This window comes from Chelonoidis abingdonii, chromosome 7 (genome assembly GCF_003597395.2).
Source record: "Chelonoidis abingdonii isolate Lonesome George chromosome 7, CheloAbing_2.0, whole genome shotgun sequence".
Lineage (NCBI taxonomy): Eukaryota > Metazoa > Chordata > Testudines > Testudinidae > Chelonoidis > Chelonoidis abingdonii.
The window spans coordinates 93496937-93524849 of record NC_133775.1 but is presented as its reverse complement, the minus strand read 5'-3'; the positions used below and the strand labels follow the sequence as shown (position 1 = coordinate 93524849).

Below are 27913 nucleotides of genomic sequence, written 5' to 3'. Positions count from 1 at the left end.
AATGAAATAGAGTTGTTTTTCCCCATCAAAATGACATTTTTCGAATGGTTTTCAGAAATTTATTTCAAACATATGTTTGGAAAAAAAAATAAATCCAAATAATGTCATGGAAAATTTTAATTCCTTGCTAATTTTCTGACAAACTAGACTTGCCTTTTTTGATCAGCTCTATGAATACAGTTCCACTAGGAACTGAAATGAGATCAACCAACTGATTTTCCATAGAGCACAAAACATCTATCAGGTAGTAACAGCCTTACATCACTACCAACCTGCCCCAAATTCGAAGCAGAGATTTAGAGAGATTTATTGCATTATCAATCTCCTTGGCCATCTAGTCTTTCCCCAGCCACAACATTTTTTGTTTAATACTGAATTGGTCATTAATGATCTCCCTAAGCTTAGCTTGGGCTATAAATTGTAAATGGCAAACAAACAAATCAAAATAGACACAAATGGAGATATTTTAAATTAATTACAGAAAACATTTGCTACTTATTCCACAATTACTTTATAGACAGACACTAGTAAAAATATTATTTGAAGTTCTAATAGATTTTTGTAAAATGTCTCTTCATTTCATGAAATAATTTTGACTCGGGTAATTGCTTACTTAATCTGGCATTAGCTGGAATAAATTAATTATGCCACTGGGGAATTAGACATTATTATGGGAAGGGCAAACCTGGGGCTAGTTTGGGAGATAACAGATTTCTTTTGGCTTTGGCTTTACAGACAATGATCAGATCTGTGTTCCACTTTAACCAAACACCTAGTGTTAGAGGAATTCAGATAAATAGTTTTGGTTTTAGACTCCTCTCTAATTACTTACAGAAATTACAATATTATACATCACACTTATTTCTGTAAGTATTTGGAGAGGAGTCTAATATATGTGTAGCACACACACAGTACCTATTTTAAACCTTGTTTTAAGAATGTGTCTTTAGGATTGAGGAGGAGGGAATATAAAAACAACCTATGCTCTTAAATGATGATACTGTAGGGGCAATTACCTGTTCCTTGCTAGATTGATTATTTTTCATCCTAGGCATTAGACATACTGCTTCAAATGAGTGGGCGAGAATCTCAAAGATTTGCAATTCTTTAATGTCAGCAGTAAATCATAATTAATTTCTTTGGCAGCCATTGTGGTAAGAAACATTGCCACCACATGCCCTTTGCTATTAATATTGAGGTAATCAGCAGTTTCTAAGAAACCCTATTGAAATGCAGGCTATTTCTACACTAGTTTATGGTGGCAGAACTTACATTGCTCAGGGGCGTGAATAAACCACCCCGAGTGACATAAGTTACACCGACATAAGTGCTGGTGTGGACAGGGCTATGTCGGCGGGAGAGCTTCTCCTGCCGACATAGCTTCCGCTGTTCAGGGAGGTGATTTTATTATGTCAACAAGAGAGCTCTCTCCCATCGGCGTGGAACGTCTTCACCAGTGCAGCGGCGCCACTGCAGCACCATACATGTAGATATGCCCTTAATCTCTATGCAAACCGAGCGTCTGACTCTGCTCCCCTCAAAATCAGTGGTAAAAGTCCCACTTCTTTCAATGGGAGCAGGATCAAGCTGTGAATGTTTTGGTCTAAACCAGGGGTTCCCAAACTTGTTCCGCCGCTTCTGCAGGGAAAGCCCCTGGCAGGCCAGGCCGAGTTGTTTACCTGCTGCGTCTGCAGGTCCAGCCAATCACGGCTCCCAGTGGCCGCAGTTCACTGCTGCAGGCCAATGGGAGCTGCTGGAAGTGGTGTGGGTCAAGGGACACACTCGCCGCCACTTCTAGCAGCTCCCATTGGCCTGGAGCAGCGAACACCAGCCACTGGGAACCGCGATTGGCCAAACCTGCGGACGCAGCAGGTAAGCAACCTGGCCTGGCCCGCCAGGGGCTTTCCCTGCACAAGTGGCAGAACAAGTTTGGGAACCCCTGATCTAATTGAATGGAGACAACACAGCTCATAAAGCTAACTTCAGTGAGGACTTCTCCATGTGAAGGCCTTCATATCAGTTGGAGAGACTTGACCCCCTGCTGTGAAATGCACCCAATCTTGCCAACACAAAGCAATTAAGGAAAATGTGCCCATTAGTCCGTTGTAATTTGGCACTCCATTTATCATACTGTGTACTGGAGCTGAGTGGAAGAAACCAGCTGAGATGCATTCTTGTTCATCTCCATGAGTCTCAAGTTTTGACAGAAAAGGAAGCCAGACTTTTCTGTGAGACTCCAACTGGAGAGAGAGAACCAGACGTCCAAGCTTAATCAGATGGTGTCTTGGTGACAGACTTCTTCTGATCCATTTTAATTTGGTGGTCAGCTTTGTGTGAGTAATTATTCCTCTGGGATTTGTCACTGAAAATATAACAAAGCTGAGCCACTCAATTGCGAAGATTAACCATAATGTCACTGAAGCCCAAACTTGGCTATGCCCCTTGTTAGGATGTGGTATAAAATGTGGGTCTATGCTCACTGGGTTTGGGGTCTATGCAAAGCTTAGCTTCTGAGATGGTGCCATAAAACTTCTCTTCTTTCTGTCCCAGCCAAACATGACTGCAAGACAACTCCTACAGACAAAGAAAAGCGATCGATCCTCCCCGTTTAAATATTCATCACCCTTAAGGACAGCCTCTCCCAGAGCGAAAGGCACAGAGTCACCAACCTTCCGCAAGGTATCAGAATCTAGGAGGAAGAGCCTGAGACCATTCTCTATCACAAGCGCCTTGAATTCACTCAACAGGATGGTCCACTCACCCACAGAGCGGCAGACACTGGAAATCAGCTCTCCAGTGCTCATCAGCTCCAGTAATCCGACTGTGGCAACCCAGAGCAGTGAGAAAGTAGAATTCCCATATGGCACCCCTGTCCAGGTAAATGAAAACCATTCATGTTGCTGATTGTTGAGCACACACATTGTTTGCTCTGCAAACAATAGGCTGAAAAGTAAATTCTAGGTGGAAACATTTTTCACTATGAAGATAGCAACTTGAAAAGCCAAAACTCACATTAGAATTAAACAGCTCTTTGAGGCTTTTAAACATTTTTATATCTACAATGGTTTAAACTCTTTTCCACAGCTTAGTGCAGCTTTCTGTAAATACTACAGTAAGATGATAAAGGTAAAACACTCCCTTTAAGGATTGCATGTTAAAAAAACGGGAGGGAGGGGAGATGGAATGCCAGTGCTAGAGACGCCTACAAGACAATATGTCATCCATGAAGTCAGGAAGTCTGGGATTTCTTCCCTCCTTTGGAAATGGAAAGATCTGAAGTCACACATGCCAAAGTGACTCATAAAAGGGGAGATTAAATTATCAGAATGACTACATTGTTTTGGTGAACTGCGGAGGTGGAGACTGAGAAGAAAGAGGTTTTCTTAAAAAAATAAAAGACTTTCCAGTTTGGAAAGTCTGACATGGAATGTGCATTCCTTGGGCAATTCACTGATCCTCAGTTTATTTCCAGAGAAATGTGTACCACGTAAACATGCATGTGGGGGTACCCGCACACACACACACACACACACACAAAACTATGGGTTTGCTTTATGTGAAGGTATAGTCTAAACAGACAGAAACAAACAATAACAACAAAATAGAAGGTAAAATTAAAAACACTGATGGGCCAAGTTCAGAGGTGCCACCTCACTGATGTTTCTAGCCACCCACATTCTAACCTCAGACTGTAAATCTTGGTACATGTTTGCATAAGTGTTGCTGATGACCCATTTAAGAGCCTGTTTTCTGCACTCTCTGTGCTGCCTGAACTCCCAGGCTCCATTGACATCATTGGAAGTTTTGCCATTGACTTCAGTGAGGCCAGGATTTCTCCCCTCATGACTTCAGTGTGAGGTTAGCCCCTGCGAGGAAGGACCTGCAAAGTCAGATCTCAAGTTATCATGTTTAATGAGGAGTTGAAAGTCCAGCTAGGTTAATGAAAAAGCTGCAATTCCTTAGGGATCCTTTAGATGGCAGTTGTTTTAACGGGCTTCTCTCATCTCTTTGCTTGAATGTCAAATGTATGTAAAAACCTTGGGGTTTTTTTTAATGTATTTATTTATTTAAATATCTGTCATCTTTCCAGAGTTCTAGGAAACTCCTGACATCCAGGGTTACGTCTACACAGGGATAAAAAACTCACTGCTGGTGTGGGTCAGCTGACTCGGGGTCATAAGGCTCAGGCTTCAGGGCTGAAAAAGCGCTATGTAGACACTCAGGCTGCAGCCCAAGCTTTGAGACCCTGTGAGTGGGGAGAGTCCCAGAGCTCAGGTTCCAGCCCGAGCCTGAGAATACCTACACAATGATTTTTAGCCCTGCAGCCTGAGCCCCACAAGCCCAAGTCAGCTGACCCAGGCCACAGATATTTTGTCCCTGTGTACACATACTCTAAAATGTGCAATACAATAATTTAATGCAATAGCTTCTCCTAAAGGCAAATTTTCCACTAACGAGACTTGTCCACAAAAACTAAAAGACACTCTATTCAGTCATGTTACAACATCCTGCCCTCCCACTACTGACTCAACCCCAAAATGCTGGCAGGGAAAAATAGGTGTTGCAGCATGCCTGCCTGCCTTGAAAAGTTACCAGATCAATTTTATCTGGTAGATTGCAGAAGCTATAATGGCTATTTCCACTATGGAAGTCACAGACTGTGAGAATGACCTCGTGTAGCAATTTTCAGCCATAAAAATCAACAATCTGCATAAGGGTATCTCTTTACCCACCATGGAAATGAACCAACTCATCTCCCACTGTAATCAATGGAAGCTGAGGGTGCTCAACACCTGAGAGGATTGGCTCTAGTTTAGGAATACTATACACAGTTGAGAGTGGAGGTGAATTTAACTAAGAAAAATATGGTTTTCCAAACTTGAATTTGACCACAAATCAATGGGGGTGTGGAGGTTGTTTGTTTTTATAAATACCCTACTTAAATACATTGTCTAAGGGCTTGTCTGCCTGGTATGTTAGTGCACAGCAAACCAGAGTGTGACTCTACAGCACACTCACTAACTCATCATGTGGACACTGCAACTGCACACTAAAGGTTCTGTAGTGTGCTTTGACAAACTCTCCTTTGATATACTCCTGTTTGAATCAGGAGTTTGAAACAGGAGTACATCAAAACGCACAGTGGAACTTTTATGTGCAGTAGCAGTGTCTAGATAGCCAGTTAGTGTACCACAGGCTAGTGTGCATTATAGATTCACACCCTGGCTTGCCACGCACTGACTTGCTGTGCAGAGAAGCCCTAAGATACCCTCTTTCAGTATATAAGCTGGAAAAAGCAAAAAATGCTGTAACTTACCAGCTAAAAAGGAAACCTGTCATCACTGAGGGCCAAATACTGCAACTCTGAATTAAATGGGAGTTTTGACACTGACTTCAGTAGGCAGGGGATCAAGCCACAGGTTAACCTGCTCTTGTGATATAGTAAAAAGCACCTTCCAGGAAGTTAAGAGAGGTGGTACTAGAATAATGAACTCAGACTTTGCTAGCAATAAACATGATGCCCTCTGAAAGATTATCTTAGCCTATCGATCTAAACATAACATAGTAAGGCTTGGGTTGTCTCTTGGTTACACAGGATGCCACCAGGGCCACCCCAGGCGGGGGGGAAGAGGGGCTATTTGCCCCAGGCCCCGCAGAGTTTTCCTTCACTTGCTCTGGGGGCCCCGGAAAACTCTCGCAGGGCTCGGGCCCCTGGAGCTTCTTCTGCTCCTGGTAGTTGTAGGCAATTCAGTGGCGGGCGGTCCTTCCGCTTCAGGACTCGCAGCCGAAGTGCCCCGAAGACCCGCGGTGGGGGTCCTTCCGGCACTTCGGCAGTTGGTCCCTGGACGGGTCTTCAGTGGCAATTCAGCCTCGAGGGGAGTGGGTCCTTCTGCTCCGGGACCCACCGCTGCCAAAATGCCAGGTCTTCGGTGGCAATTCAGCAGCGGGGGCCCCTCACCACCGAAGACTCCCAGCCTCCTGAATCCTCTGGGCGACCCTGGATGCCACCTGCTTCCCCACACACATACCTCACACTCCTACATTCCATGACTGTTATGAAGCCAGCTAGCAAAGAAATCCAATAATCTAGACCAGAACCATTTTTCCTTTGGAAAGGACCCCTGGTCTTTGCCCTTCCGCTATGTCACTCTGCTGCCTGCATCCCTTTACTTCCAAAAGAGGAATTTACCATAGCAGTAAATTCTCATGGCAGCCTAAGAGTCCTTGCCTTCTTACAAACCTTATCCCAGGATTGTACCAAGACAGACTGAATTTGGGACTGTAATGGTGTAACAGTGTTATTAAAATTGACATTTCAAAATAAGATCTCTCCTTTTCAGGGAAGCAAAAGGTCCCAAGATCCCCACTCTCTGAGCAGAGGTCTCCACCCTGCTTGTTTACTAATCATCTGAAAAATAAAAGAGGTTGTTAAGATTTATTTGGCACCTTTCACACTGAAGGTAGTTCCAAAGGTTTCATAAGCAATAAGTGAGTTCTTGGTAGTGCAGCGACTATGCAAGAAACCCAGCGGGTATTTTGTACTCAGCAATCCGTTGCACAGTGCGTTGGAGGTTAGATCCTGTTTTACTGTGAGTGAAAGTAAAGCTCTACAGTGGGATCATAATTCAATTAAATTGTATCATGGCTTATGAACCCAATGTCATTTCACTGAGAAAGGTCTCTTGGGAACTACTGTCAACAGCATAAGCCATAGAGCAAGTATGTTATCTTATTGCCTTATAATAGCTCTTAATTGGCTTTTTTTTCTAAGCCAGCCTTGGCTGGTTGGTTTGCTCAACTGGTGTTTGTTTTGGAGAGGGGACGTTGAGAGAGAGGTTATGTTTTTTTAGTTTCTTTAATCTTCTGTCTGGGTTTGGGGCTGTGATATTTGCTAATTAGAACAATCCTGATGCGCAAAGTTCAGATCTGAATGTGGGTACAGATCCAAACTTCCCTCTCCCTCCCTGGTATTTATCTCTCTGATGTATTTGTAGAGATCAATCATATCTCCCCTCAGTCTTCATTTGGTTGGGCTAAACAAGCCAAGCTCTTTGAGTCTCCTCTCATAAGGTAGGTTCTCTATTCTTCTGATCATCCTTCTTTGCACCTGTTCCAGTTTGAACTCATCTTTCTTAAAACACAGGAGACCAGAACTGAACACAGTATTCCAGATGAGGTCTCACCAGTGCCTTGTATAATGGCAATAACATTTCCCTATCTCTACTGGAAATAACTTGCCTAATGCATCCTAGGATTCTATTTCACTGCTTTTTTCACTGCTGCATCACATTGACCGCTCATAGTCAGCCCGTGATCCACCAATACACCCAGGTCTTTCTTCTCCTCTTCTGTTTCCAACTGATATATGTTCCTAGCTAATAGCAAAAATTCTTGTTGTTAGTTCCAAATATTGTTGGCTCCCCATATCCCATGTGTTATTGTTAGCAATATTAGAAACCACACTTTAAAGTGACAATGCAAAATGAGCAGCAGCAGATGCTTCAGTGAAACTTACTTTCTCTTCTGGTTCTGCCTCATCTCAATTTGAGATAACTGTTTTTTGGATATTTGTTAGTCCCAAAGTGCATGACCTTGCACTTTGCACTATTAAATTTCATCCCATTTCTATTACTCCCATTTTCAAGGTCCTCCAGATCTTCTTGTATGATATTGCCAATATGGAGGACTGGACTACCTCCCAACTTTATGTCATCTGCAAATTTTATTAGCATATTCTCACTTTTTGTGCCAAGGTCATGAATGATAAGAGGCAAAGTTGTAGATAAAATTTGATGCTAGGTCATCATGTTGGGTAAACTCTTTTGAAAAATCTGGCCTTGACTTAGGTGCTGAGAACTTTTGAAAATCTGATCATCAGCGCATCCCCTAAAGTGTGATTGTATCCTAACAATTGTCTGTATACAAATGGCATTGCATGGTGGAGAGAGGGTGTTCTGTGTTCTGATTTAATTACTCCAGATCAAACGTGCTCTGTTTGCAAGTAAAGGCCTATGGAGGTGGGAGGTTCTTCTGCAAACTCAACCTGGGATCTGAGAGTCATGCAAGGTTCTTTCTTTCTTGCACATCATCATCGGTAATAAAAGTTCTGCAAACCAATTAATTTATGTAACTCTGGGACCTGCAATACGTTTGCAGAGGTGGAATTGACTGGGACTCAATAAGCCATTCTGTTGATGATGCACCAAAAGAAACCGAACCCACAGTTCAGTCCCTCTTGGGTGTGTTGGGCCTGCAGGCCTAAAAAGCATAAAAGCATAGTTGTATCACTAACGTCAGCAGATAATGCTCTGAATACACAGAGGGAGCAGACTGGTTGATTTAGAAGGAGCCAGTGTTTACGTCATCACTATTCAGAGCAGAATGGTACTTTAAACTTTCATCTATACTTCACCTGACTCAGTAAGTATTCAACATTGAACCAAGAGGCTGAAGTCCAGAAGGAGCTTTGCCTCTGAAAATCCTTTACCCCAAAAATATCACTATGGAAGGCTACAGAGTAACCAAATGGCTAGAAATGCCAGTGATCCTGGACAACTGATTCATATAGAACAACTTCTGCTAGGCAGTGACCTCAAAAGAAAATATTAGGTACTCTGAATCAAACTCGAGATGGGGTAGCAAAGACTGGTGACAATACTACCAAGTGGAATCTAAGCAACAACCCCAAATGTGAATGTGGAGAGCGTAGGCAAGCACTTGAACACTGCCTGATACAATGGTCCCTGTCAATACCCTGTATTCCCAGGGCACAATTTGAGACAAGTGACATAATTATGTCTTGGCTGCCACTTTGGAGTGACAAGTATGATGATGACCACCTGCCTCTGTAACAAGAGGCACAGGTTGACTACAATTAGATCTGGCATTTTACCCAACTGTGTGATCCACTTTAAGTATAATTGGCTGCATTCTAACAGTATTAAAACAAAAAAATACCAACAATAGTTTGTATGTTGCAATGTCATCTCTGTGCATGTTGCTGTGAAATAAAACCATGAGTACCTCAAGCAAATGCACACACGCTATACACCAACTCTGGAACTAAGATAAGTGCTGGGCTCTAGCAGTGCAAGGAGCCTAGGTACTTCCCCTAAGGGTAAGTCCGTCTAAATTAAAACAGGTCCCACCTCCTTGTAATGCTCCTTTGTTGTACCCTACTGGAAATTCCAGTAGATTTCTTTAGAATCCTTCACCTGTTCTCTATTAGCAGCCCCAGGCCCTAGTGGCCCAGGAGATTTTGCTTTGTTCTATTGCCTACTTGGCCAGTTAGAACCAGCTGAAATTTCCACATGCCGAGACATGATACAAAATAGGCCCCAACGCCAAAGTCAAAATCTGAGACTGGATGCAAAACTTTGCACAAATTTGAGGCTGTTCAGATCCATCTTTATGTTGTAACTGACAGGTGAGTCCTGAAATGTATTCACTAAAGATGGGCCCAATCTCTTGTTCAGAATCCCCTTCCTCCCCTAAAACTTTAGGGAAGCTTGGATCACTCTCTGAAATGGAAGCATTAAGGAGGTGCATTCCTTGAAGCATTCCTGGGCTTGAAGCATTCCTGGGCTTAGGTGTGGGTTTTACTTGCTTTCCTAACTCAGTAGGGAGTCTGTCAGTTTCCCCAATCCATTCTTAGAGACTGGTGATACCTCTGCCTTGGATGGTTGCCTGCAGGAAACTGGAGGGTTACATTGGCTTGTTCTGCTTGAATGCAAGCCTAGGATCTACTGTCAAGACTTTCATTTGCAGCTTCAGAATGTTTCTTTGCAATCAGGTTAGTTTTCCCTTTCACCTAGTCTTTCTTTTATACAAATCTAAACTGAAGCTTTGTCTCCAATGCAAAAATAGGTCTGTTTTTACATCAAGATAGGTAACTTGAGACAGCTATTTCCCTGAAAAAAAAATAAAGCTAGTTTTGCAGTGAAGATATAGTATAACCTTTTGCTTTGTTTCGAAAAAAAGGATTGTTGGGGCCATGGTCTTCTTGTATATGCTATATAAAATAGATGAGAAAATATTAGGGGAACCATGTAATTATTGTATGCATCACGTGTGAAAAATACACCGATATTTTCCAAAAAAAACATGACTCAGTTTTGTTAGAAGTATGTTGGGTTAGGTGCGATGGAGCTGAGACTGCCTCGTAATGATCAATATTTCCCACTATCACCAGGAAGGAGATGGGGCAGCAGCACCAATTTTCTCTTATTACTATATTGGTGATGTGAATTTTTTCCCTGTGCTGGCCCAAGTGAAAGGCTTCTCAAATGCACAGAGCAGGTCCAACACTGGCTATGGCAGTGTAAGCTTCTCCCACACCACACCCTGACAGGTGCCTGGCTTTCCTCACCTGTAAAATGAGGATAATGTCGCCTTGGCTTGCACGGGTGCTGTGAGGGTTGGTTCAGGTTTGTAAGGCACTTTGAGGTCCTTTAGAAGAAAGGTGCTTTAGAAATCCAGTCAGCGTGTGGTGGGTGGGGAGGTGAACTCGCTCGGAATTATAAGAAGCTTTCTTTCAGTCTAAGAGCCAAAGTCAAAGGTGACTTTAAGCTGACCAAACCTACACCTCTCTACAGCACCCTCCCTCCCCCAAGGTTGCAAATTATACTTCCTTTCTCATCACCTCTGGACTGGGATCACTGACTGTAAAAGGGAGACCAAGTTACACATCGCTAATTGCCAAGTGCCTCAAGGAGGCCAATATTACAGATAGATGAAATTTTGTGGGCAAATAGTAAATTTGCTCCAAAATGCAGTTTGGGGGTGACTGAAACCATTCACAAATCTGTTTAAATTAGGCGAATCATTGTGGCTGAATAAAATATGAGGGAAGCCATTTCAAAAAAGTCAAAATGGTTCATTTTGACATTTTCTAAACCAACTGTGTCAACATTTCATTTAGAAACACTGTTTCATTTCAAAATGTTATTTCCTTCTTCCCAAATGCTGGTCCTCCAAACATCTTGTTTTCAGTTTTTCGTTTTGGTGAGGAAAAAAAAATCAGATTTGGGTCAAAATAAATGTTTTTTGTTTACAGATTTTTCAGCTATCAGATTATTTGATAAACTCTGTATACTGTACAGTAAGTTAGTGTAATTTATGAACATACAGGGGCCAGAAAAAGGTGTAAATTACACAGCTTAGCTCTCCTTACCTCTCAGTTTGGCCTAGGAATCTCAAGTGTCATCCTGAAACAGCCATGTGCTTCCTGCGTATAAATCTCTGAACACTTCCATCAGCTGCCAAGTCTCTGCACCCAATTACTCTGAGCCATAGATGGGGCTAGATGTGCTGTGAAAGAGTCACTTGACCTCCTATTGCAAACAGTGAAGGCTCTCAGAGGGATTTTCCAGAGTTCTGCCATTAAGGTCAGTTTGTTGTCTGGCTTTCTGGCAGGAAAGGCTTTAACAGACAGTGAGGTCTGCCTAGAGTATAATGCACAGAGATACTAACATGAACTCATGAATTAGAGCCTGAATGGAAGCAGTAGCTCCTAAATGGGGAACAGACTGCACATGTAGCAGATAAACTAGATGGAGAAGAGATAGAAGATGGAATAATATTCACCTCTCCCTCTTTCATTCCCTAGTGGAAGTTTCTAGCTGTCCTAAGATGAGTGCAGGAAACATGCTTTTCTGCTATAAGGGAGGAAGGATGGGTTTATTTACGTGGAGCAAAAATTCATCACAGAATGAAAGACAATGAGTGAAAGCATTAAGATTGCTAGGCACACTGGCAAATTGATGGAGTCGTCTGCATGGGAGATATGCATCATGACAGACATACTCCCTTGCTGGGAGCGAGGGAAAGTCCACACTCAGGTATCTGAGGCGTCCATTTGAAATACAAAGAGATTGGGAGCACTCAGTGCCATGGGGCACCACACCTCAAAACAGGAAGCTTCTCTCCCTTCAATGAAAGAAACTCCCCAGTCAGCATCCCTAAGCCCTGTTGCTTACAGTTCTTCTCTGTCTGGGCAGCTGCTCAATCCTAGGCTGGAATAAATTGTCCTGAGTATGATCTCTGGTGAATTTTGGCCTTTGAGGCAATACACTGTCTCAGGCAGGAGTCCAAGTAGTGGGTTTGTGAGACTCAAAAAGACTAGATTGTGGGCAGGCTCACAGGCATTGGGGTTAGCAGAAATTGGGATCACAGAGGGAAAGGTCTCAATCTCTACAGCAATTTCAGAGTGGGGCAAAGTAGAGGTGAAAAAGAGAATCAGTTATTAGATACTGAAAAAACAAAACCCTATTATATCTTTTTTCTCCCTCAAGGACACCATCCCCTAAAATAAATGTTAAGATTATACTTTGAACTGGTCCTAAAATAGGAAAATTGTTCATGAAAAACTTCACAAAACATTTATCGCCTTTTTTCCCCCCCATCAAATTTGGGGATCCCCCCCCACATTTTTTTTGGCCAACTGTCATGATGCTACATTTGGCCTCAGTCAAAAGGCCACTAGATTCATTACTAGTGCCTCCTCACGGGCCAGTTAGAACTTCAGTATGGTCCTGAAGGAAGCTGTCAGCAATCTCATCCATGAAAAGACACCTCTTCCCTCCCCATCTTGATAAACAGATGGATTATGGAAGTGAAAGGGAACTCCAGTCCAAAATAAAGGCATGAGAGAAAAACCCTCTAGCATCCAGTCTGTCTCCATTATGGTCTCAGTGCCTTCGAGGGAGCTGATGATGCTGGAAGTGTGGGAAGAGGATCAATCCCTAATCCCAATCACTGTTAAGTAAATATGTGCATCTTTAAAGCAGAGGCAGGGTCTGGTGGAGGTGGAAAGGGTAGCAGAACACAGCACATACCAGCAAAATAACTCATGTTAGAAAATCCCCACTGGATATCTCTAGTGTCTCCCAAAATCTGCTCTACCTTACTCCACCTTTACTGTGGAGGATCATGTCACACTCATTTCAGTCCATAAAAGGAAATGAACTGGGAGAGACTTCTCTTATCAGCTCTCCTCCCAATGCCCGTAATTCCTGGCACACTGCAATGCTCTCTCTTCCTTTTACTCTTGCCAAGCCACTCACCCTGTAGGAGCCAAAGCCAGTTCTAAAAGACTCTGGCCCACTTTGCCTGGGCATGCAGTGAGCAGCACTGCATGTTGTGAAATCGCCCAAACTGGAAAAAAAGCCATTGTTCAGTCACTGATCTCAGTCCTTCCCCTCCAAATCCACAAGAAGGTAAAAGAAGCTACTGGGATCTCTTTTTAAACTACTACACTCATTTCCAGATCCAAACCAAGCCCATCCTGGCAAGTTGGGTGGTAGCAAGGTCAGGAAGCACTTAGTTAGAGGCCACTGCTAGTCTTCACCACTAGTCAAGTGGGTCAATGAAAGCGGAGGCGCTCAAGAAACGTGATGGCCAGCATCGCATTTTATATCAGACGTTATACAAAACATGTAGGACTTGGGTTTCCGTTACACTAAGGCCACTTTACACTGTAAATTGGCAGAAATGGCCCCCTGCAAGTATCCTCTTGCTAAGGTGGCTTCCTGGGCCAATGTGGAGCTGATGTAAGGGCTTTATATCAGCACCCACTGTAGACAGCATATTGAAGATAGATGGCAGGAATTGAAGAGAGAGGGTGGGCCAAGGGCCAGCAGAGGACACAGTTATTCCCTGCTTCTGAGGGTGCACAGGGGGGTTCCATGGGTAGCAGATCACAAATGATTAGAACAGCCCTGAGGTTGCTCTCGACCTACAGCTGGTTGGAAACTTTTTTATTACACTTTTTGTTTAAATCAAAACATGCTGTTTTGTCAAAACCGAAATACTTTCTGAAACTATATTTTATTTAGATAGAGGTTTCTATGGGACAGTTTCTCAGGTCCAGGGTGGACTTGAGAGAGAGAGAAAGAGACCAAAAACCTAACCTTTTCAGTCCAAACATGGATGTTTGACACAATTTTCCTTTCATTCCAGTGTGGAACTAAAACAAATTTCCAAACCCCAAAAATTGTCACAAAACAGAATTGTTATTGGAGATGGCTGGACACTTATACCAGAGGCTGGGCAGTTCCCCAAGGCCCAGGGAGAAAAAAGATTGCTTAAAGCTAGCTGTTTCCTTCCCACCTACCCTCCACCGCCCCACCCCCACTCATGCCCAAAGCTCAGAACAGAGGAACTGAAAATCAGGGCTAATATGTTACATGGATTGGAGTTGGTAACTCAATAAGCAGTGTTTTCTTTTAAGTCAACAAATGCACCGGGCATGGTACTAAGTGCGGGGGGCAGGGGCGCTACTACTGGAATTGTTAGTCTTAAGATGGGATAGGAAATTAAAGCTCTGACCATTTTCTTCATTAAAGATCCTGTGGCCCTTTTCTTCAGAGTAGGAGGATGAGTCCAGGTGGCCTGGCAAATTCCAGCTTAAATGCTTTCTGCTGACCTAAACTTCCCCATGTTAGCAGAATTGCAGAAGCTTTTCTTCACTTTCCCTCCTGAGAAAAGCTATACCACGTGAATGGTGCAATATGGCTTCTGTATTGCAGCTTGCAAGTGGCTGCGTTTTAGTAGTGGATGAACTGATTCTTGTATTAGTTTCATCCCAGAGCAAATGTTTATGATCAAGTTATAAAGCTGCAAAAGGAGGCTATAATTAAAATTCTTTAATGAAGGTTGCCTATCACCTCCCTCAACTACTTGTGTCCTGACTTTGAAGACGTGCCAGTACACTGCCTGCCCTATGCCAGCTTGAGTACAAGAGCTCTGTCTCTGAGGCATGCTGTGTTTCAAATACAGAGGGCAAGAGGAAAAACAAACTTGAACTTCATAAGTAGAAATTAGGAAAGTGGAAAAGGATATGAAATCACCTTGCTGTACTGCTGTTACACACACAAGGACTGGATCACAAAAAACTGCCTCGGCACAACCTTATAAGAATCCCAAGATGCACAGATGAGTGTCTTAAATAAATGAGACCTTCATGCACCAGGGCTCAACAGCATAACCTGTTTGTTATTCTTTCTGAAGTGAATTTTTGTCCCTGTGAAAGACAGTGAGTGGACTGAGAGTCCAGAAGACTGCAGCCCCCCAATGCATAGAGCAGGTACAATGTTAGATGGAGTAATGCTAGCTTCTCCCCCACCACTCTATGCAATGGACATCAGCCTCCCCATCTGTACAAGAGAGATAACAAAATCCCCCTGCCTCTCAGGGTGATGTGAGACTTCATTAATCTCTTTGTGTCTGTAAAGCACTTGGAGAGCCTCCAAAGTAAGGTGTTAGAGAGGTGCAAAGGGACCACCTTTGAAGGAGAGAGATTTCATTCTCCTTGTCTCATTTAATCCTTTGTCTCTCTGCTGAAGCTGCAAACAAGCCCAGCAACTGCAGACGGTCAAAAAAATTCTGCTGAAACTGTTTTTCTCCTCCCCAAAAATTGGATTTTCAACTAAACAGAATGTTTCACAAGAAGTGTCTGCTTTCTGAGGAAAATTTCGATTTTTTTCATCAAAAAAATCAAATGCCCAAAAATCTACAGTTTTCCATTTGTGCAAAGAAAACAAAATATTTCAGTTAAGACATGCCACTGATGAGAGTTGTAGTTTGGTTGCCTTATGTCTCCATTCTCCCCTGTGGGCTGGGCTCCATAGCCACACTACATCTCCCATGATGCACCGTAGCCAGGGACTCCTGTGATCCATCAGCTCCCCTCACCAAGAAAGGAGACTATGGCGTATGGTGAGTGATGATGTTTGGCAAAAGAGTCCACTCTATAGAGGAGAATGGGAGCATGAGGCACCTGAACTACAAATTACCATGAGACATTGCGGCAACGTTTCTAAATTGAATTATTTTGGTTTTTTATGTTTTGCCAAGAAGTCAAAAATTTCCTCAGGGAGAAAAAAATTTCCAACCAGCTCTAGTGCCAGCTCTGATGTCAATTCCACTAAGGGATGGACTAACACCACCAACTCATTTAATCAAACAGCTATTAGATGGCCCTTTAAATCACTCTCAACCTTAACTGACATCAAACTACCTAGAGGTAAAAGCCTCTGATCGCATTAGCTGTACCTGAGTCCCCACCCTATCCTTCAGGTGCAACAGGCTTGAGTTTGTAGGTGTAGGTTTTATTTGATTGATAGAGCCAATCCTGTTGGCCTAAGCATAAACTTACGAAAGAAATGGCTGCGGTTAATTAGCTGAATAATCACAGAATCCTTTAGGTATTTGTTATGGGCAATAGTGGAAGTATCCTTGAGAGATCTGTACAACCCATCTTTCTTATTTCACTTCCTATAAGAAGTATATTTATAAGAGGTATATTTGAGAGAGACCCTAACCTGACTGCTCCCATCCCCTTCACTAGTCCAGATAAAATAGCTGTGTTGCTCAGTGAAAATTTTTCTCTGAAGGCAACCAAGTGACATCAGTTATCTGCTTGTAGGTAATAAAGTACAGGCTGGTTTAGCAGACTGCACTGGCTCTGAGACAAACACTGATAAGAAAAATTAGTGACATAGCTTCTTGGGTTAATGACCCCCTCCACAGCCTATCCCTTCCCAAATTAGAATTAAATCGACTCCATTCTAAAGTTTTGTCTCCTCAGACCTATTTATCAAGCAGCATGTGACAAAGCCCATGGAGGATATCCCTACACAGGCACACTAACAAACAGCTGGATATATGAGTTACCTGCCAATAACATGCTAGCATACTCCTGCAGCTCATGCAAGCACAAGGTAACCGGGTCGAAATACCTTGGGGTTCAAGCAGAACCCAAGTTTGAAGGTGAACAGGGCAGTAATAACCTGCTTTCTCCAGATTCCACTATTTCAACACCATTTCCTGCTTCCTCCTGTTAAGCACAACGCTCATGAAGGGTTAATATGTTTAAGCCCCAGGTTGTTACAAACAGCAGGCAAAATTCTGCTTTCAACTACAGGCAGGCAATGCCAGAGTGTACCAGCACTTCTTAAGCCAATGAGGTATAACAGAAAATGGAATTTTCCCCCAAAGCCCTTTCCCTCACACAGGTAAGTGTTTGCCTCTTCCCTCTATGTGAGAAAGGAAGTTTTGTTCATACCGGTACCATTTAAGTGAGGCAGAGCTAAAAATTAAATACAAAACTCATACAGTACTTGGAAAAGGTGGAGATATGCAAATAGGTAAGAAGGAAATAAAAATTGCTACATACAAGAAAGAAGTTTGGCTTATGGATGCTGAAAAATAGCCCGATGGTGAATCAGTAAGTTTTTATTACTACCTCAAAGGTAAACAGTTCTGAAGTTGGGCATACTAGTAGTCAGATCGCATCTTGACTAGCTGTGGCTTAGGACAATGAGAACTATTAAGGTCCTCTGACATATGCAAATATCTTACTTGCCAGCTATCAAGTCATGGGTGGTCTTGTCTAATGGTTGGAGCAAGAGTCTAGCCTACCAGTTAGAGCTGAATCTAGATGGAGTAGCTCCATTAACAAAGCCAAGGGTCATAGCCAGGAGTCAGAAACCAAAGTCTTAGCTGCAGGGTTAGCTGGAATCACAGTCAGAAGGCGGACGCAAGGGTCTGAGGCGGGTGTCAGAGGTCAGGAAGGAGCTGGAGCAGGACTAGAGACAGTGGAAGCAGATGCAGAACTGAGTATAGCTGCAGGCTAGAAAAGCATTGAGCAGCCACTGGACTGCTGCTGCTGCTAGCAAGGCTTAGTATCATGCTACAGGTATCTGCAGCAAATCAGATGGTGCAGTCAGACAGTTTCTATCAGGACCAGCTGTGCTCACTGGGTTCCCAGGAGACTAGCTCTGCTGCAGGATGGCCCCTGACAATACCCTCCCCCACTTCAAGGGTGTCTCTAAGGACCATAGGACCTGGTTTCAGGGAGTATTTCTGATGGAAGGCACATAAGAGTTCTGGAGCATGGACTTTTTCTACAGCTCCTATGACTCCCCTTCCAGCCCATAGCCCTTCCAGGTCACCAAATAATGGAGTTGGTCTCAAACTCGCTAGAACTTACCAGCCCTTGTACTCCTTTTGGCCCTGGACATCTATGCCAGGTGCTGGTGGAGCAGAACAGCCAGGAAAGGGATTTTCTACATAAGGTTTCAAAAGGGACACATGGAAAACTGGGTGTATCTTCAAGGATTCCGGCAATTGGAGCCTAAATGCTATAGGGTTAGTTTGTTCCAGGATCTTAAATGGGCCATAGTTTGCATAGCCCGTTCTATGTTGGGTGGCTGCATGGGTGGAATTAGGTCTGATCAGTGGAGAACAACTTGGCTCAAAACATGAACAGGAGCCAGCATTCCACAGAACTTGTTATGGTACCCAGCAAACTTATCCAGGGTTGGAATCTCTGACTCCCTAGAACCCAGGATGGCAGCTACTGGCAGGATGGCTTGAGCCCATAGGGCTGCAAGGCCATAACCTGGGCCTGTAGGGTCTGCAAGATTCCCACAATGTTTGGCAGGAGCACAGCTGCCTCTTTAGAATCCATCTGAAGGGAAGTCCAGCCACTTACCCACCCTTGTTCAATCTTTTGAGCTTCTCAGACTGTCAGCAACCAAGTCATGGGCGATCTGGCCTAGCAGTTGAAGCAAGAGTCCAGTCTGCCATTTATTGCTGAAGCCAGATGTGGCAGATCCAGGAGCGAAGCCAAGTGTTATAGCTGGGAGTCAGAGACTAAAGCCTAAGCCAAAGGGTTAACCAGAGTCCCAGTCAGAAAATGAAGCCGAGGGTCTTGGCTGGGTTTCAGAAGTCAGGAAGTTGCTGGAGGCTGGAGCAGGTGCAGGCTGGAGCAAGCCTAGAGGCAGTGGACCAAGTGCTAGGAATGTGTTGAGAAGCCACTGAACTGCTGCTGCTCCTATTGGGTTTCAGAAACTGCCCATTGCTGAAGGACCCTCCGCCAGCCTTAGGGGAGGATCCACAAGGTCCAGGAACTCTGATAATTACAGGGGACAACCAAAAATGTAACAGGCAGGTATGAAGGTCAAAGGGTCAAACAAAGGGAATCCGAAGAGGACACTGAGCATAGACTGCTGTTGCCACCGCAGAGTCTGAATATCAGGTTGCAGGAGTCGGCAGCCAATCAGGTAGCACAGACCATCAGACAGCTTCCATCAAGGCCAGCAGCTTTCCTTTGGGTTGCCAGGAGGCTGGATATGCTGCAGGCTGACACTGCTCCTGACTGGCTTATCAGAAGCCAACAGTAGGATTGGGTTTTTTCCTGGCCCTGTAATTTCATCCTCTCTTAGCAAGTCACCTCAAAGAAAAAAAACAAAATGTTTACACTTTAAGAAATTTATCACCATAATAGGAGAGATTTCCAGAGCTCTTTGGTGAAAATATTCAGAACATCTGGAACAAAACATCTGAAGACCAGCAAAATGTATTGTCTCTTGAGCAAATTCGGCTCTATTTTAACTCTTCAGTCAATAAATCTTGACATTCTTCTCAAGAGGAGCCAATATCTTCCTATCTTTCTACATCATCCAAAACCCTCCCATGCAACAGATGACACGAAAAGATTACTCTGTTTTTACTAAAAAGAACAGGAGTACTTGTGACACCTTAGAGACTAACAAATTTATTTGGGCATAAATGCCACGAGTACTCCTCATTCTTTTTGCTGATACAGACTAACACGGCTACCTCTCTGAAATCTGTTTTTACTGAATCATCTTTAAAGGCAGGATATTGAGGGATTCATAGCTAAGAAGAATGTGTCATTTCTGTAACTGCTGTGTGGCGGTGGTGTGAGGGTGGGAAGTTCAAGAATTACAGATAATGGATGTGTGGGAATATGCCTGCCTTAACTCATATCGAATACAAAATGCTTCACATCAAGAGAAAATGTGGGCTGCTAAATACTGTGATAGTTTAAGGACCTAACCTCTACTGCGCTTGGTGAATCCCACTGCACTCCTTAGCATATGACAATCTCAGGATTTCTCACGTTGGCAGGATAGAGGCATGGAAACAGGGAAGAACCAGAGATACTTTTCAATGCCATAAATATTAGGAGTGAGCCTAACACTGTTCGGGACTGGTGCTAAGAAAGATACAGCTTTACTCACCAAAGAGGCAAGTTAGAGAAGCTGAGAAACGAGGAAAACAGATCATAAATTACTTTATAAGACAATCTTTCTAGCTAACAGGCTTGTATCCGTTTAACCCATGACTTTTTTCTTCAAGGGGCATTGCAGGGAAGAGACAGTGACCCATTTATTGATAAAAGCTTCCCGAATGTCCACAGGCACGTCACTAAGGGGTATGTCATCCCTGCAATTGGGGATGTAATTGCAGCACCTGTAAACATACCTGTGCTAGTTTTAACGTAGCTAGGTCAGGTACTAATAGCAGTGAGGAGGCAGCAGCATGGGCTATACAAGCACAGCTGGGTATGTACTCAGACAGCTAGCCTGTGCTGCTATGGCTTTACTGCTACTGCTGTATGAGCTAGTTAAATTAAAGCTCCCTTCATTATGTCTGTACATACTGCAATCACACCTCTGACTGCAGTGCAGAGGTACTGTTAGTTTCTCTGGGCTTCAGTTCCCCAGGAGAGGATAACAGCATAGTCCTAATATCACCGGGAAGTTGTAAGGATAAATACATTAAAGATTGAGAGGCACTCAGATCCTATGGTAATAGGGATAGATCAGTATGACTGATAGATAACTGGTGAAAGTTGAGATTTATAAAGGTTTCTTCTTTCCCTTCTCCTGGACTTTCTTTTCACTTACACTGTGAATAGCGGCCCATCTCCTAGCAGTCATGCTGGCAGCACAACCTCCAGGAATGCTAGTCTTATGGGAGATGAAACAGGCAGCCCAACATTCGTGGTGAAAGCAGCAGCAGGGTTTGTAAATCTCTAGGCAGGAACTTTTGCCTCAACAGCAGCTCTGACAGGGACTTGTATTAAACATGACCACCACCAACTGCTTTGACAACAGTCACAGATTCAGGCCCCTCACCCCAACATGAGAATCACATGAGAAAAGTGCAAACTGGGTGTTAGAATGACTGGTACATTGGGAACGTGGTAGGATGGAGGTGTTCCCTCAACAATAGTCCCATCATTTGTGGAATTATGACCTCTGAAAGACCCCACTTCCCAAACTATTCTGCAGCTTGCTGTGTGCCACACAGTTATCATCTGCCACCCCAGAAATGGCTGCATGTCAGTGGAGCTTTGTATATTCATGAAATGCTTTTTGATCTCTTAGGATGATATGCACCCTATAAATACCAGATAATAATAATAAATACTGTTATTGCTGCAAGCTCCCTGACACAAGGACTGTCTTATTTGTGTATCATACAGAGCCAAACACGTGGTTGGAGTTTAGTAAATGAAATTATAATTATACAGTCCCACTCACCTGACTGAGATGACATTCTTCCCCCTGGTTATCACACTTATGATTTTAAATAACATTTTGTCAACCCCTGCCAGCTTCCCTTCCCTTCTAGGTTTCATGCCTGGAGTGCATATCAGTCCCAACAAATAAATCAAGGACTCACCCTGCTGTAGGACTAATCAAAAAGGAAAGAGGGGAAAAAAAAACAAAAAGAGGAATGAACTCCACTGCCCTCAAGCGGATCTCATTTATATGATCAGCCGTGATTACAGATTTAGGGGATTTGGGGCTCAGACATAACATTTGAAAGTCATGGCAGTTAGATGATGTTTATCCTGTTTAATCAGTGTGCTGAAAATCTCTACAAACACAAGATTAGCCCTCCTAATAAACCTGTAGCTTGGCACCTTGCCAGCAATGGGAAAGTATCTACCTGGCCATTTTTCTGTGCCATGTAGCAGTAGCACTAAGGGTAGCATAAGCCGGAGAACTGAATAAAAAATGATATATTGAATTCCGAAACTAGGCAAAACCCTACTATGCCTCCATTTTAAAATGTGTGGCGCTCATTATCTTCTTACTTAGACCAGTGTAAATGAGGAATAGCTCCCCTGAAGTCAATAAAGTAACACAGCTGTAAAACCAGCGTAAGTCAGGGGAAAAATCAAGCCCTATGTGTGAGTGCAAGTCCAAGAGGCGCTAGTGAAAGGTGCCAGGCTGACAATCCTCGAAATTAGACACCACACTTTAGTCACAGAATGGTACAGCCTGGGCAGTGACAGTGCAAGCTTCCTCCTCACTAATGCACCTAGGTTCATCAGCGTTGATGTAGAAAGGCCACCTTGAGAGATGAATGGGTAGTAGCTTAAGTTTCCATGACCCATGCAGGCTCTGGACATCTCTTCTGTGACTGGCAGCAAGGTTGCCAATGGGCATCTACTATGGTGTAGCGAAGAGGTTTAGAATGTAGATAACCTGTCCACTGGGAAATGAATTGAGACAACAGTCCACTGAAAAGATGGCAGCAATCACTACTGAACTGGTCTGGAATTCAATCTGTCCCTGCCCCTACACAAACCGTTCTGTGATATTCAAGGTCATCGGGGTAATAAAGCAGCAGAATACTTTTGTGGAACATGGCACATTTCCTTGTTTTGGTGGCAAATGATTGTGGGGTCATTTCACACCCTTCACAGTGGGGTTCCGATGGCTGAAGGAGCCTAAACTCAAGGTCATTTTATTCTACTTACTTTGTTTCCGTTTTTCATTGTAGGTCAGTGCTTCTTATTATACTGCACCAGGATCCCTGGGGCACTCAACTGCCATCGTCACCCTTCCCCATCTTCAGCAACACATATCAGCTAATATGTATGTACAAGTATTGAAACTTTGTTGTTTTTGTTTCAGAGGGTGGTGGGGAGCTTGACTCATGAAATCCCATCTTGATATATGGCATCTCATTTTCAGTGGGGCTTCTGGGGGTTACCCAGCCAAGGCAGTATGGACACTAAGTGTTTTCCTGAAGTCACATATCGATGAGGAGCAAAAATCCGATTAGAAGCTGCAATTCTTTGGATTCATAGTTCGTTCTTATGCATTCTAGCCACCAGAGCCCTAGTAAAATTCTTGAACTCACAGTCTGACTCTGAGGGAAGTGCAAGGACATGGAGCAGTAGAAAATATAGATAGAATATTGGCAGCACACAAGGGCTTTTCATAGATTCTGAGTGCTCTGGCTCAAATTAAATTAGTATGATCATCATGTTTCAGTTACCACAATCCTAACACTGTGGTTTTTTCTACCTTTCTGATTGTTTATCTCTTTCCAATGCCCGTTGATTTACAGATATATGTTTCTACATTTTCAAACCAAATTCTTTAAAAGTGAATTGAAATGCTCTTTAAATAATTTCTTCATTCAAATAATTAGTTAAATTTAAAAGTTAATTGATTTTTAAAACAAATAATTCACACAAAAATACACATAGAGTTAAATTTGCAAATAAATATATTGCAATGTTTTGTTTATCTGTCTCCTGGACAAGAATCAGCAGCCTAGCTCTCATGATAAGCAACCGTGCAAGAACAAACCAGCATGAATGCAGTCTACTTCTCATGAGCACTTCTATAATGAAAATCTAGATCCTGATTCTGCGAAGATAAATACATATTAGTAAGGTGTATAACTTGAGTTATTCTCACGCATAAATGTACATACACAGGCCCTGATCCTTCAAAGATTTACACACATGGCTTACTTTAGATCCATGAGTAATCCTAATGACCTGAAATGGGAATACAAGGGGTTGCAATTAAGCACATGTGGAAGAATTTGCAGAATTAGGGCCATACTGAAGTGTTAGTAGGATTGGGTCCCTCATTTGGACAGTTCATTGCTCAGAATCTACAGGAACAAACTAGCATGAGTGCAAGCTACCGTCTAAGAGTGGTACTTCAATTAAAAAAAATAAATCACTGGGGAGTGAGAGCAGGTCTGCACAAATAATAGAAGGAAAAATCCTCCTATAAGGAAAGACATTTCAATTTCAAACTTCCAAATGGTTGTTATGACCAACAGAGAGAGAACAATCGCTTTTAAGAACGAGCAAAAAGTCCTTGACAGTCTCCTTTTTTTTTTTTTTTAATAACTCTTGGTTTTGAGGGGATGATCGTTGCTGTAGCATCTGCTACTCAGATTAATATTTGAGAACAGACATCCCACCTGGGGGAAAAAAAAGCAATGCAATTAGATAAAATGTGTCTCCCTGGAGACAAATAGAAGTTCTTTTTAAAAAAAAAAAAAAAAAAAAGCCACAGGGCCCTGGGAAAGGGGTAAAATTGAAAAAGAGGGTGAATGAGATTTTTTTATGTTTTGTTTTCCTTATTTCTTGCCATTCTGTCTCATGAGGCCCCGCTGCTGAGAACAAGCAACTCACTACACAATTGGAATCAGTGGAGAGACAGGGTGCAGGGAGCCTCCAAACACGTATACAGGAGACAGCCATAACTTGGCAGTACATGCTGAGGAAAGCAAAGTAGATGGGGGGTATCTGGCTAATGCTTTCTATGGAGCTCACAGTCCCTTTGGATGTGTCTGGGTGAGATTATAACCAACAGATGCTGGCAGGATGACCCAGATTAGCAAGTTCTGGTACTGACCACATACTGATCCCATTGTGCCTTTCAAAGATATAATGCCTCCTTGACACAGTCTTTTGGGTGGTGCACCTCACCTGTGCTCTAGTGCTGCTCTGCTTTGGAAGAGGCATAACTCAGTCCCTAATCGGTTATTTCAGTGGAGTATTCACGGTTTGAGAACAAAAACAGCCCCCTCCCTCCCCAATACTTGCTGGGCCCCTTTGGCTGAGACTGACAGTACTAGGTCAAAAAAAGCTGACAAAGACTGCTTAATTCTTCATTCCTGGCAGCTTCTTTTTTATTCATGTCCCCTCTGGCCTTAAGATGTAAGCAGTTTCCTTCCTACAAAGCCTTTCACATTCATGACAGCACACAGATATATGATGTGAGTGCCATCTGAAGATGCTTCAGGCAATAGGCTCTGCTCACATAGAACCAACAGCATCAGCTCCCAGAAAGATTAGAAACAGGATTGTTGTGTCATCTCCTATCCTTACAGCACACAGGGGAGGCTACTTTTCCTTAGTGCATGTCTGCACTTCTCTAATTTCCTGTGTATCACCAGGTGCGTCGCTCTACACTCCTACACTGCTCATGGACCGGAGGAGCTGGATTTGCAGAAGGGAGAAGGTGTTCGTGTTTTCGGGAAGTACCACGAAGGCTGGCTCAGGGGGATGTCATTGGTCACTGGAAGAGTTGGGATCTTCCCCAGTAACTATGTCGTCCCCCTTTTCAGGTCTGATTTCCTTATGTGAAATAACGTATTTATAGAGGGAGTGGCCAATGGGTAATTTGGTATTTGTTCATCAGGGGGGAAATGATGCAAGAAGCCCACTACCTGACTCCAGGGCAGTGAGATGTTCTCAGAATATTGATCATGGCTGTCAACACCATGGGTTTATGGAATGCTGTCCTGCTGCCATCCCTCCGGAATAACCAGATCTCATTTCACATCATGTCATTGGCCATATGCACTATATGTGCTTTCACCTCCCTCTGAAGATCAGGCACTGGCCACCACCAGCTGTAAGATACCCAGTTAGATACCCAGTGTTCTCATAGGAATTGCCATATGGTCCAGATAAGATGGACAAATGAGCAGTATGGCGACATCCTTCATTCGTCTCTTTTGAATCTGAAATTTCAACAGTGTAATGCAGTCAGAAGCCCTTTTTCAATATTGCTTAGTCCACTTCAGGATTTAAGGAAACCCTGTTTAGTAACATGAGGCAACATGCTTAGTTATTTTGGGAGCTAAAGAGCCATCAGGAACCAGAGGGTCTCTCCGTGCCCAGTGGCCTCATTAAAGAATTCCCTTTATATTTCTTTCAAGACCCTACTGGAATCAAAGTACTGTCTTCAGAGCAGCTGTTTGCTCCACATGTTGGAAGGTGTTGACCTAGCTATATAAATGTGCATTAGCAACCCTGTAAAGTAGTAATTGGAAGCTTACAATCTGGGGAAGGCAGCATGGATGCACACTTAGTCCCCTCTGAGGTGCTTCAGGATAAGCGGACAATCAAAAGGGACAAAACAGAAAGATGATTAAATTGTTTCCACAAATCGATAATTTGCTCCCTGAACAGGTACAAGTCAGTACCTAGGCAACATCTTTTAGGAACATCAAGGCTTTTTAAAAAAAAAAAAAAAAAAAAAGCAGAGATTCCACTGCTGAAAAATTCATTGTGGATTGCTACAGCTTCTTTTCTCTCGTACAAGCAAGGCAGGGGTGGACATCAGAGAAAAGTGGGAGTGCGATATGCAGAGATGAACAGCAAAGAACTTATGGGGATAAATTCCAAACCTACCCACTTTCCTTTCAAATGTGATCACATCAAAGCAGCATAACCCTTTTTGCAGATGTAACAGCCTGTCACTCAAGGGTATGAATGCCAAGGTGGGAGCGGAATTGTTTGGGCTGATCCAAGGAATAGGGAGATGAAGTAATGCATGTGAAAATGAAGCTTGAGTGTCAGAGGCTGGAGGGATTGTTAGGAGGGAGTCTATTGGTTTGCAGAACAGCCTGCTAAAGGGAATAGTGCCACCCTTTGGTTATTCAAAACTGGACTGGAGAAAGCACTGTAGCCATAAAATGCAGGTAAATACTGCTTCCCTACTCCAGGGAGCTGTTGTGAGGATATATACATGAAAGATTGCAAGGTGCTTGGTACTACAGTGATGGGTGCCATACGAATTCGATTGACTGATTTATAGATATCAATAGATAGCACCTCGAGATGAGGTTGGTCAGCACTTAGAAAGGAGACTGTCACAGGAGGGGCTGCCCCACACCAGCGTTGGGAGTAGCTCCCCAAACAAAAGTTCTCTCCGTCTTGATTTTGTATAAATGGGTCCAACAAGAAAGCTCATCCTTTCTGGAGCATGAGCAGCATAATACAGCGCTTGATTCTCCATTGCCCTGCACTGTGCACAGTCACTTTCAAACTGCAAAGTGAAATAAAATACTCCCATCCTGATCTAGGAGCATTTCACACTGGTGTAAACAGTTCTATCTGGTGCAGAGCAATGGGGAATGACCCTCTGTCTTCTAGACTTTCCCTCACTGTTGCACCCACTTTTCAGATGCAGCAGCCAGGCCTGGAAGGTTCCCAAGCCCTATCTGCATCTGCTTCCCAGGTGCTTAAACCCTTCATGCCTAGTTCAAACTCTGCACGCATGACAGGGAAAATGAGGTCTGGGGACTTAATCCTAGCTAAGCAGCCACCCACCCAACTGCCCAGGACCTCCCAGTTACAAAAAGATAGCATGCCCTATCTCAGAAACCTCGCCAGGAACAGAGTACCTCACCATTGAGGGAAGGTCAGACCAGCTCAAGGAGTGTGTTGCCCTCTAGCGGCAGAGCAGAGACAAGCCAGAATTCTGATACACTGATAACATGAGCTTCTCCTCTGGCTCCTGCCCAAGATGCCCATTCTTTAAACAGCAGCAGAAGCTTAGTTCTATGCTAATCTATGGCCATGAAGTCCTCTGCAGCTAGCATGCTCCAGAGACTGCAAAGTCCTGGAAAGCCACAGACATATTACAAACTCCAGGGTGGTGTCAGAAGCGGGTACTGGGATTTGCAGGTGGCTCCCTACCCGGTGAGTCACTGCTGAGCCAGTGCCCCAGGATGGTGCAAAGGGGTGCTGCCTTTTTGACGAAGGAGCAAGCAGCCGCTCAGCTATGGAAGTGTGCCTCAGTTTGGACTATGTGAAAACTTATCAAGGAACTCAGGCTTTGACTCCCTGAAATAGCCTAATGGTGGCCTAACTCCCCCTAGATTATCTCTGACATTGACAGATAGACACTAGCTCCTTTTTCTTTTCCTGCTTATATTTCACTGTGTTAAATTCTCACTTCAGACTGAAGCGGTGCCACCTCTTTGATCGCAGCATTAGCCCTCCAAACATCCTCCCTGATTTAAAGGGAGCCAGTGA

The 27913-nt window shown here is 43.4% G+C and overlaps 1 protein-coding gene across 1 annotated transcript in view; it reads left to right on the top strand.

Annotated features, from left to right (window-relative positions):
* Nucleotides 1–27913, top strand: part of SH3RF2 (SH3 domain containing ring finger 2) — a 74279-nt gene that overhangs the window by 37316 nt on the left and 9050 nt on the right. The window contains exons 4-6 of the mRNA XM_032801513.2: nt 2551–2877; nt 22612–22706; nt 25042–25212. Coding sequence (XP_032657404.1) covers nt 2551–2877; nt 22612–22706; nt 25042–25212 — 593 coding nt within the window. The remainder of the gene's footprint in view (nt 1–2550; nt 2878–22611; nt 22707–25041; nt 25213–27913) is intronic.